The 12,648-nt window shown below is 37.8% G+C and overlaps 1 protein-coding gene across 2 annotated transcripts in view; it reads right to left on the reverse strand.

Annotated features, from left to right (window-relative positions):
• Window positions 1-8,538, reverse strand: part of LOC103149104 (Fc receptor-like A) — an 18,352-nt gene extending 9,814 nt beyond the window's left edge. For both annotated transcript variants that reach the window (XM_016679689.1, XM_016679690.1), the window contains exons 1-4: window positions 8,493-8,538; window positions 8,344-8,379; window positions 7,996-8,262; window positions 7,677-7,922 (exon numbers count right to left, since the gene is read on the reverse strand). In XM_016679689.1, the coding sequence (XP_016535175.1) occupies window positions 7,677-7,922; window positions 7,996-8,262; window positions 8,344-8,379; window positions 8,493-8,523 (580 nt within the window). In that variant the 5' untranslated portion in view covers window positions 8,524-8,538. The remainder of the gene's footprint in view (window positions 1-7,676; window positions 7,923-7,995; window positions 8,263-8,343; window positions 8,380-8,492) is intronic.
• Between the last annotated feature and the right edge of the window lie 4,110 nt (window positions 8,539-12,648).

Raw genomic sequence — 12,648 nt, forward strand, 5'->3', positions numbered from 1 at the left:
CAGGGACACATTCCCAGTAAGCAACTGTGGCTCTGTGGATAGAGCAGTCGCCTTGTAATCGGAAGGTTGACGGTTCGACTCCAGCTTCCTCCTGCCGTATGTTAATGTGTCCCCTGGGTACTTAATCTCAAGTTGCCAACCAATCTGAGCATTAAATAAATGTGTTAATATGTGGTCAAAAGTGCTATTTAAGTTTATTTACCATTTTTGAAGTAAACTAAATTATTTGAGTAAGACTGACTTAACAAATTGAGTTGGATGATTATAATATATTGAATTGGTTAAACTTAATAAATTAAGTTGGATAAACTTAATTGAATTGCTTGTTACCTACAGAAGCAATTCAATTAAGTCGGTTCAACTTTTTTCTTTTTAGAGTGCATTTCCACACAGCAACACTAACTCCACAGTCTGATCTTACCAGAGACAGAGAGCTGGATGCTGTTGCTGCTGGTGGATCCAGATGTGGACTCACACCAGTACACACCAGAGTCATCTGAGCCCAAAGAGATGCTGCAGGTGGAACCAGCTGATTTCCCCCATCCATTTCCACACTCCTTCTCGGATCTTCTGGTTGTGATTCTCCTCACAGTCCATCCATCAGAGCCGTTTTCATCCTCACAGGTCAGAGTCACAGATTCTCCTTCAAAGAACTGAGATCTGCTGGGACTCGCAGTCAGAGCAGCTGGAGGGACTGAACGGGGATTTTTATTGTTAATAATATTATGTTTACAGGTTGGCATCATATTGTTTACATCTCCCTTCCCCAATGTTTACTGTAATAATGTGATCATGGAGTTGATAGAATGAACCAACCTTCAGTTGTTATGCAGCAAATCAGCAAACAGGAAACTGAGGAGGAATAAAGTCATTGGTTACAATTTAACATCTAAAAATGAGAATTTTACAGACATTTTACCTCCATAAATATTTATGACATCACACTGACCTTCTTCACATATTAAATGTAAAAGTGTGACATTATTCTGACTGCATTTGCAGGCTGTTCATCTCTCATGCCGGTTTCTACATCATTATTCTTTATTTTCATGTCAAACTTTTATTTCCGTTATTTTCAGGTTTGCTAATGAAGGCCAGAGTTACAGCAGAGAAACTTTTCATCAGCTGTTTTGTTCTTACAGAGCAGATATTGTGGAGATGCTCCCATCATGGCGTCACTTTATGATCCGACCGCTGCTGGTTCTGTTGGGTCTTCTTCCTGAAAACAGAAATGTCTGATTGGTCTTTCCTTCTTGCTAGCATGCTAACAGTTTCCTTTTCTCTACTTAGAACCACAAAAAGAATCCTGACTATATTTCACTTGAACACATTTAAACATTTATACAGAAACTTTCTTACAGTTTACAGTGAAACGACTTTTGCTGGCAGGTTGTAATTTTTAGAGAGAAATGTTTTTGCAATGCTGGAAGGAAAAAGTTATGGTACAGATTCAGGTCACTTTGAGCAGGAAACAATGTTTGCAGAGAACCGGCTGGAGCCAGAAGGAGTCAGAAGAGACTTTCTGTTTGGACAGATCAGGAATCATAACCTGACAAAGTGTTTTGGTCGGAGGAATCCGAGTCCTGTGTGTTATTTAAAGATATATTCAGGAAATTAGTCACTTTTATTCCTCCATATCATCTGCAGAGAGGAGATATTTCTCACATGCACTTGAATGCAACTAGAGTTGCACAACATGGAGATAGAGTCGATCTTATTGGACCTAGTTTGGACTGTGACCTGGTTACAGTGGGAACACCAGGTGAAGTTGGACTCTGCCTGATGGTTTCTGCTCCAGATAACAATCATTCTGGATGGATCCATGAATTAAACAAGGAAGAGACAATTCAGACGCTGAAGCTACATTTTCACATCTAAGAGGAAATGTTGAGGTCATGTGACCTCAGCATTAGGAAACAAACAGATAGATGAGCATAAAGTTCAAAATGGCGGACTGCATGAGAAATGACTTACATTGTGAGGAAGGGGTTATTTTTCATGAACAAACTGATGAGAGGATTTTATTTTGTAAAAAGTTGTTCCGTACGACTGATTTAATATATATTTTTTGAAAAAATATACAAATTACATTTAAACAGCTTAGATAACAAGACGTGAAATGTCCTCAGATTTTCTTTTAGTTAGAGTCATTAAATTTACAGACATTCTATTAAAATATTGCTTAAGCTTTATTTCATGCTCAAATGTGGATTGTTTTAATTTATTATATCTGTATTCAGTGTATTTTGGTGCAGAGTTTCTAATGTTGGTGTCAGATTGGTACTGAGTCAGGTTCTGGTTCTGCTGGAGGTTTCTTCCTGTTAAAGGAGAGTTTTACCAATCCACAGTCGCTACATGCTCAGTATGAATGTTGGATTCAGTTTCATGTATTCGAGACATTAAGCTGTTGCTACATAAACTGAATTAATAATGATTTGTGGTATTTTTTTAAATTGAAATACAAAACATACAAAAACATGGTAGATTCACTGCTTACAATATTTAAAAATTTGTTTCATTAGTTATTACAAACATGCAAAAGTGTCACTTTTTATACACCAATGTGTCCGCAGGGATACAAACACTACATTTAAAAGTAATAATTAAAATGTGTAATTTTAGCCCAGATACATCAGAAAATGGAAAAGAAATAATTTCCAAATATATGTATATGTATGTATATATGTGTGCGTGTCCATTTAAGGGTTAATGGCCGTCGGGCCTCTCAGCTCTTCTGATTTTACTTGTTGCACAACAGCTGAGGTCAGAGAACCTGAGTTCATAAACCGAAAAATATACATTGAGACCCTGGAGAACTAAAAACCTGCCTCTGTTTCACACAGTTCAGCTGAAACCTTTACAATTTTACATTACAGAACATAAACAGTGTCAACTCATCACAAATCAGAACAATCTGTACCACAGCAACACAATGATGAACCCAGAATGTAACTTTGACTGGAAAACTAGAACAACTTCAAGAAAATCTTAAAGATTCAAACTGACAGGAGAAACTGTAAACAACATGACCTTTGACCTGATTGAAAAAATATGCTGACACTGATTGGTATCACTAACTCCAGCAAACTGAGGCCAAACAATCTGACATGTCAAATAAAAGAAATTCATCAGCCATGGAGGGAAATAAAAACAGGAGCTACTTACAACCAGAACCCAAAGCCAATGCAGGACAGGCGAGTGAACATCTGCCAGTCTGCAAACAATCTGGGGGAATACTGGGAAAACACACTTATGGCAAGCAGTTAAAGCATTTATTAGCCAGACTGAATATGTATCACATGTTTGCAATTCTGTTTTGCAAAACTAACCACAAATATCTGAACAGTTTGGCTCTCTTAAATGTTATTCTTCCCAGAAATATGACATTACATTTTCCATTCAGATATTTTGTGTTTCCATAAATAAGTTTTTTATGTAATAAATAGTTTGGATAATTGAACCTGAGATCTGATTAGGAGAAACTCAGTGAAATTAAAAAACTATTCCAGATATCTCTAGTTTAGTTTTGGACAAAAATACATTTTAACTGGTTGTGATATCATTTCACACTTTGAACATAAATAATTACAGTAATTACAATCAACATGGTATTTTAGGCGACACCATTTTTTTCTGGGCCATCTGGTGATATTTCATAGTGATGCCATTTTAACATAACATATGTTGACAGACTAATTATATTTGGAAATAATGTAATTGTTTCTCATCAAAATAACATTATTAGAAGTGAAAATTAAATTCCAGCTCATGAAGTAATAATGTTATTTTTCACCACATTCCATAAAAGTTCTCTAACAAATTTTAATTACTTCCACTTTAAAAAGTTAAATCTTCCAAACTTTTATTAATAAATATATTTTTTATGATCAAATACTGAATATGCTTTTTGTAAGAGTCAAAAACACCCAGAGAAACTGGAGACACCAACCAGGAAAAGGAGAATCTGGTCCTGATTTTGGTTTTTAAGGACTAAAGCTCTCCACAGGCTTGATTTTTAAAAAAAAAATAACAAAAATGGTCATTTATGATCATTTGAAATAAGTTTTCATGCTGATTTTAACAAGAAAAGTGCAGATAAATCATTTTCTGCTGCATAGTGAAACATTAATCAGCTGTAGATCCAAATGAGACAAATTGAAAACATGTTTCCATCGTCACTGGTTTAAAACATCTGATCCTATTTTAACGCAGCAGATTTCATTACTCTTCATCCTCCTGATGCTCCTCTTCATCTGAACACTCAGGTTTCATCTTTTAAACTAAAACATGTTAATCTGAGGGAAAAAATACATTCAACGATCATTTTGGACAGAAAAATGCCGCTCTAGATGTTCTGGTATTTATATCCTGAGAAAATTATCTATAAATATCTGTTATAGATACCCAAATATTAAATATTAAAACGGCGACCCGACAATTTTAAGAATTTTCAGAAGTCTCAAATTTATTTTTTACTTGTGCAATTGTAGCTATTGGTATCCTAAGATTTTGTATTAATTAATAATAGATTTGTTGACATCTTTGACTTAAATTTTGATTAGTAAAACATTTTTTTGATTGGCTGAATTTATGTCATTGTGTCTTAACTGGGAATAACAGAGAGGTGTGGCTTTGATTAAATGTTGAACTGGCTTGCCATAGTTTTTTGAACAGCTGTTTAATATTTAAAAATTATGCAATCGGACAGAGAATAATTCAAATTCTGGTATTTAAGACACTGAAATATATGATTCAAAATAAAATCACTAACAGATTAAGGCAGAAGAAACAATTTATTATAAAATGATTTGAACATCCAAAGTATGAAACTAACACTTACAGTAACTGATTTGTTAGAACAGTGTGAAATATTTGTTTGTTGTGTCTTTAATTGATCTCCAGATGATCAATTAACCAGACAGTAAACAACATAAAAGCAACAAAGCTGGTGTGTAAACAGGAGGTCTCACTTTGGAGTATTTTTGGTTAAAACATGTTTGTTCCTCATTCAGTGAAATTATTCACAGTAAAGGAAAACAAACTGTGATTTAAAGTAGATTCATAAAGTTATTACTCAAGTAAAAGTAAAACTAGTCCTAGGAGTATCTTGTGTTCAAGTTGTTACTGAACTAAATGTAAATATCTAGAAACTGGACTTTGACATAATCTAATAAATAATGTTTAATTATTAGAGCAACATGGTTGTTGGTGCCAGACGGGTTGATCTGAGTTTTTCACAAACTGATGGTCTACTGGGATTTTCACTAACAACCATCTCTAGGTTCTACAGAGAACAGTTAAAAAAAGAGAAAATATCCAGTGAGTTCAGTTCTGTAGGCCCAAATGCCTTGTTGAGGTCAGAGGTCAGAGGAGAATGGCCAGACTAGTTGGAGCTGATAGACCAGCAACAGTAACTCAAATAACCACTAGTTACAACCGAGGTCTGCAGAAGAGCATCTCTGAACGCTCAACACGTCAAACCTTGAGGCGGCTGGACTACAGCAGCAGAAGACCCCACCGGGTGCCTCCTGTCAGCTAACAACAGGAAGCAGAGGCAACAATTCACACAGGCTCACAGAAACTGGACAATAGAAGATGGAAAGATGTTGCCTGGTCTGAAGAGTCTGGATTTCTGCTGCGACATTCAGATGGTCGGGTCAGAATTTGGCGTCAGCAACATGAAACCTGGATCCATCCTGCCTGGTATCAACGGGTCAGGCTGGTGTAATGGTGGGAGGATATTTTCCTGGCCCTTTGGGCCCATTAGTACCATCTGAGCATCGTGTCAACGCCTCAGCCTACCTGAGGATTGCTGCTGACCACGTCCGTCCCTTTAAGGCCACAGTGGACCATCTTCTGATGGATACTTCCAGCAGGACAACGCTCCATGTCATAAAGCCTGGATCATCTCAGACTGGTTTCTTGAAGGATGAGTTCACTGAACTCGACTGGCCTCCACAGTCACCAGATCTCAGTCCAGTAGAAACCTTTGGTGGTGGAACCGGAGATTCACATCATGGATGTGCAGCTGACCAATCTGCAGCAACTGTTTGATGCTATGAGGTCAATAAGGACCAGACTCCCTGAGGAATGTTTCCAGTACTGTTGAATCTCTGCCATGAAGGGTTAAGGCGGTTCTGAAGGCAAAAGGGGTCCAACCCGGGATCAGGAAGGTGTACCTAATAAAGTGGTCGGTAAGTGTAGATGCTCATGATTACTGATGATCAGCAGCTGGGTCAATAACGGAGAAACAACCTGATGTGAACAAAACTCTTTAACCGAACAACCTACTCATTTGTTGCAGGTTCTGCTGCGGGAGAGGAGCTGCAGTGTAGAGCAGGAGGAGGGTGTGAGCAGCACGTACACAAGAGTGATTGACAGCACCAAGACCGTCCTACTGGCTCTGATTGGTTGTTTCTGACCTGGAGGATTTTATTTCTGCAAACGGCAGTAAGAAAACAGAGACATGGAGAGATTATCAGATTATCTGTCTCATATTTTACTGTCAGCACAGAGTGACAATTATAACAAAATGTAAAATATATATTTTAACAAGTTTTCTAATGCTGATTAAAAACAATATTAAAAATGTTGTGTGCTGTGATTCATGGTGTCAGCTTGGATTGATGGCATTAAAAGAAAATCATCAGTTTTATTTATTTATGAAGTTTTATTTATTCAGAAAATAAAACGATTTTCCCAGAAAACAAAGTGGATGAGACTGATTGGGTCAGAAGTGATGCTCTGTGGTGACGTCATCATCATCATCTGGTACCAGCTCAGCCTGGGGGGGCGGAGTCATCTTCAAACATGGTGACAGGTCACTTCCTGTATTTAGAGAAAGTTAGAGAAAAAATATATTTATCACAGCTAAAACAAATAAGGTAGAAACAGTTTCAATAACAGTCGGTTATAAACTGAAGAAACTAAATCAACAGAACCAGAATCAGTGAAGATCATCAGTCAGTAAATGATTCAGAGTTTTACCTTTGGCTCTGAGTCCAGATGAAAACCCCAAGAGGAAAGAGCAGATGAAGAACAGGAACATCACCACCAGGTGGCAGAGCAGAGTGACGATGAGGAGAGGAGAGGAGGAAGAGGGCGGAGTCACACAAAGGGGCGGAGCTTCAGTAGTGGTTCTGGCTTTGGTAATGGGCGGGGCTTCTCTAGTGGGCGGGGCTGTGGTTGTTGGTTTGTCTGCTGAGAGAATTCAACCTGATCAATTCAACATTTATATTTGGAACTGAAGGAATGAATGTTTGTGTCTGACTGATGGATTCATTACTTATTATTCACACACAAATAAAACATTAAACTTAGTTTGATCAATTCAATTAGCAGAGAACAAAGCATTTATTCTTGCATCTGTGACAGACATATTTTAATGTGATTTCAAAAAAAATAAAAAGCATTTAAATTAAAATTGCCTGCCACCAGAGAGATAAATATAAAGATTCTCAATGACAACAAACAACATTCACACATGATCATTTTTTTTAGTAATATTTAAAATTTGAAAGATAAATCAGTTTATTTCAGTCAATATTTTAAGTTTATATGCTTGAAAAAAACAAAAACTCTCCTTTAGAAACTAGAAAGCTAAGAAAGAAAACTAAATATCCAAACAAGAGTTAGAGTGATCTACATGTTATCAAAATCAAAGAAAAGTTTCTGACCTTCCACAGAGATCCTGCTGGATGGAGACTCTCCCTGACCGCTGATGCTGCACTTATAGAGGCCTTCATCAGAGCTGGAGACATGGAGGAGGGTCATGTGACCTGATGGTCCATCACCAATGAAGGAGCCATCTTTATAGAAAGCAGCTGGGAGGTTGTGGGCTGGACTCTTTGCTCTGCAGCTCAGAGTGACGTCATCTCCCTCCATCACAGGGAGGACAGGACTCTGCAGGATCACTGATCCACCTCAACACAGAGACAAACTACAGCATTTCATCCATTTCCACACAGCAACACTAACTCCACAGTCTGATCTTACCAGAGACAGAGAGCTGGATGCTGCTGCTGCTGCTGGAGGATCTAGACATGGACTCACACCAGTACACACCAGTGTCCCTTTGGAGGAGGTAGGTCACATTACAGGTAGAACCAACTGCTGCTCCCCATCCTTCACACTCAGTCCTGGTCTCTAAGGTTGTGTTTCTCCTCACAGTCCCTCCATCAGAGCTGTTTTCATCCTCACAGATCAGAGTCACAGATTCTCCTTTAAAGAATTGAGATCTGCTGGGACTCACAGTCAGACGAACTGAAATAATAAAACATTCATCCTTTCATCAGCTCCCCAGGATAAAATCTAGATCTAGAGTTACCAGAATCAGGTTGTAACCTTGGTCTGTTGAGCGGCTCAGCAGAGAGATCAGAGCTGCAGAGAAATGAGTCTCAGGTTAGTTGGAGCTTTAATCAGCTCTGCTGTGGGAAGCAGCAGTGATCGTCTCTCCACATTTCCACACCAACACATCCAGCAGATGGACTCACCCAGCAGCCTGTGGACAGATGTTCCCTCCATCCTGCAGCTGGATCCACTGAGACCAGCAGCAGTTTGACACCCACTGAAAACATCCTCTTCCTCTTCCTCTTCCTGGATCTCTGCATGTCAGAGGATCTCAGAGTTTTTCTCTGCAGCTCAAACCAGGAAACACAAAGACAAGAACAGAGAAGAGAAACCAATAAGCGTTGTTATTAATTCTTCAAGTACTTCAATGACTCATCTCTATGCTTTTATTTTAAAGTGGTTCCTTTATTGGAAGGAGGTTTGTTCCGTTTATTTCTTCTTCTTGACGTTCAGTTGATCTGTTTGTTGTTTACTGTTGAGACTGGTGCCGCAGTCATTGACGATGTAAGTTGTGGTTGTAGTCATGTGTCATGAATAGGTGGATGTTGGTTGTCACTTCTGACAGCACTTATTTAGTTACAAGTGTGTTCTATAGTTTTTGAATGTCTGTTTTGCTCTCAATGGTTGGAATTTAGTGTTGAAACTATCGTTGTATTTGGCTGTTGGTCTTGAGATTTGGGCAGTTGGAAATAGACTGATTCCAGGTGCTGTTCTGCATCATTCAAATTTAAACAGTGCTTTAGTGCTGATATTTAAAGTTTGTTTGCTCACTGATGTTAATTTTTAAATGGTAATTTGAATCTGTATTATTATTGTATTTTCAGAAACTGCTTCAATTTATTTGCACCGTCCTGTCAGTGATTCTTCAGTAAACCATTTAAATACCCTGATGACCAGCCTGCTTTCTGACCGAAGCCCTATCGTGATCAGTTAAGAAAATCCAGCAACAGAGGTCAAATCCTCAACAAGCTTATTCATAATTTTAACTACAATTAAAACGTTTCTCATTTTCACAGTTACTCCAGATGTATTTTAATAAAAATGTGTACTGATTATTTAAGGCTTTGCTCTGAACTTCCAGCTTAAACCCACAGCTTCCCAGATTAACAACGTTCTGCTGCTGCTGCTGTAAATGTTATATTTATCTCCCAGTTGTTCCTGGTTGGTTTTTCTCTTTTCATATTTCCAGTTCAGTGAATCAGTAAATGCTGCTGACAGAAAGTTTTCAGGAATGAGTCGGCGGGATGATCAGGTTTGTTTTTCCAACAAACAGAACAGTTGTAAGTTTTTTCTGAGTCGTGAGAAAAGTTTGTTCCTGTAAAGATCCACTTAGAGAACTACTTCCTGTTTTTAGTTTTGCTTTCAAACGGACAGAGGATTGGTTTGGTTACGTAGCAACAAGAGTCTGTTTTCCAGAAATCGTCATAAAATTAGAATCGAAGAACGATCCAATAAAAACTTGACAGATTGACCTTTGACCCACAGATTGCACAAGGAATGTATGATGCTAACATCTTGCATGTTTTACATAAATTCTGGGATCCTACAAAGTTAAAGATGTTCTGTTTAATTCCAGACATTATTATTCACTTTCTTTTGATTTTTACAATTTGTCTGGCTTCTGCGTTGCAGCAAATCTTAAAACGCAATAAAATATATTAAAATTTAATTAATTCTTAATGAAAATTATAAAACAGGCTGATATAGCTTATTATTCAAATACTTTATTTTGTAAATTCTTGTAGATAATTGATAAAAAAGGTTGAAAAACCATCAATATCTAAACAGTTCTGCATCCAATTCAGCGCTCCAATAGACAAATTGAAAATATTTTTCATTTCCATCTCTCAGTTTACCAAATATACAAATAAAAGAAAAACATATTTCTTAATTATTAATAAATATATCTCTTGGAATCAATGTTTGCATCAATGTTGGGTTGATATAATTAGTAATTATTAAGATTATTCAACCATTACTATTTGGATTATGAATAAAGTAATTCTCTGTTAAATTGAATCAGGGTACAGTTACAGTTCAACTTTACAGTCAAAATATCCAGTAATACTTTATATGATAGCATAAGACTGACATGACACTTTTAAAAACATGAAGGAGCCTTTGTAAAAGTTTATAACTGTTGTTATTCAGTAAATAACAACACTTTTAATTCAAAGTTACACCAAAGGTGGCATTAAAAGTCCAGTAAAAGAGTCAACTTTGCATTATTTGGTAAATATTGACACTTTTTAAGGCAAATGCACATTAAAACATGCATTAATAGTCCACTAAAAGTCTGAACTTTGTATTAAAAGTGTCATTATTTATCAAATGATGCTTCATGGCAACAAACATTCATGATGACTCCTTCCTGTTTATGGCAGCATCATGGCAGTGCTTTCTGTTTGGGTGGAAATATTAAAGTGATAACAAGAAACACAAAATATTTGTCACCAGATCCTCATTATCAAAAGTCCATAGTTGTAACTCGGCTTCTGTAAATCCAAGTGAAGATTCTGATCCAAACAAAACAGGCGACATCTTAAATGGAGTGAGGATGACTTGGCCTCAGTGGACGCTCTGGTGGATATTTAATGGCAGAATCCCAGTGGAGTTCTGAATCAGCAGAACCAGTTCATGTAATCCAGTTTAAAATGCAGGTTTGAAGAAGGTCATCAGTTTGACACCAAGCAGAGCTCCACACAGCCACAGTGGAGACGGGGGAGGAAGGAAACTGTGAGCAAAGCTTTAAAGAAGCAGGAGACTTTGGGCCAACACAGGAAGTGGGCCCGCAAAAATAAAAGTCATCTGACCAAATGGAGGTCCCACAAAGTTTACAGAAGAAGCTTCAGCAGACCTGCAGAAAGTTAGGCTGCAGATAAACGTGCACAGCTGCTGAGAACTGGCAGTGCTGGTTGCACCAACTTTACTCTGTAAAAGTTCTCCAAGTTTCACTTCAGATGTTTAAAACGTCGTTTTTCACATGCAGCAGGATGGAAGAAAAGTTTTCCACATGTGAGTTTGTGACCCTTGCTTGGATTGTGTTGCTCACCAAAATAACAACACTGTGTCACACAGCACTGTGTTTTAACTTTGTGACTTCAGCACTATGAATGCTGGGAAATGTAGTTTGATCATCTGTTTTAGTCGAATGGAAACCAACCAATGTCTAAGTGTTTACATTTTCTAAAATTACTGCTGCTGGTGTGTTTTCTTCTAGTTTTCATTCGTAGAGTCCAGTCTGTGTTGTTTGTTGGAAATTAATTATTTGAATTTAATATATTTCACTATAAATAAAACAGAGAGACATTAATTGGCTCTGAAATTTTACAAGATGAGTAATTTAAATTTTTTGCTGTTAGTTTGGAGTCCAGTTTACTTCAGAAGTGATGCTCTGTGGTCACATCACTGATGACATTTTCATACACATTGTCCAATCCCTGCCCAGCAAGGAATGATGATGTCACTTCCTCTGACACAGGTGGGACGTTTCCTGAATTTAAACAAATTTTGCATGAAAAGTAGAAAAATCAATGATGAATTGATGAATTCATTGACTGATTGTCGAATAAGTGAATGATTCAGAGTTTTACCTTTAGTTCTTCGGAGAAATGCAGAAACCATGAGGAGAGTACAGATGCAATACGGACAAACCACCACAAGGCGGCAGACCAGTCTGATGGGGAGGGAGGCCGTGGGAGGAGGATGAGGTAAAGTGGTCGCCAGGGCTCGGGTCGTGGGCAGGACTCCAGTTGTGGGCGGGGCTGTAGTTCGGCGTTTTTCTGCAGATAATTTAAAGTCATTAATAATTAACACCTGCAGAACTGGAACACTCAGATAATACAAAATAACTGAATTAATGTCTCATGACTGAAATCAGCAGAAAATCTGGTTAATAACAGCAAATCTTGTTGTATGACATAAATATATTTAGTGTCCTTTCCCTCTATGGTCTGTGTTTACTATAAATTATCTGAATCAGTCAGTTCACACTGCCCTCTACTGGTGAGAATCAAAACTAACAAAAGGAAAAATATTAGTTTATTGTAAAACTGTGCAGATCTACATGTTTTCAAAAGTAAAGAGAAGCTGCTGACCTTCCACAGAGATCCTGCTGGATGGAGACTCTCCCTGACCGCTGATGCTGCACTTATAGAGGCCTTCATCAGAGCTGGAGACATGGAGGAGGGTCATGTGACCTGATGGTCCATCACCAATGAAGGAGCCATCTTTATAGAAAGCAGCTGGGAGGTTGTGGGCTGGACTCTTTGCTCTGCAGCTCAGAGTGACGTCATCTCC

The sequence above is a fragment of the Poecilia formosa genome, unplaced genomic scaffold (genome assembly GCF_000485575.1).
Source record: "Poecilia formosa unplaced genomic scaffold, Poecilia_formosa-5.1.2 Scaffold217, whole genome shotgun sequence".
NCBI lineage: Eukaryota > Metazoa > Chordata > Actinopteri > Cyprinodontiformes > Poeciliidae > Poecilia > Poecilia formosa.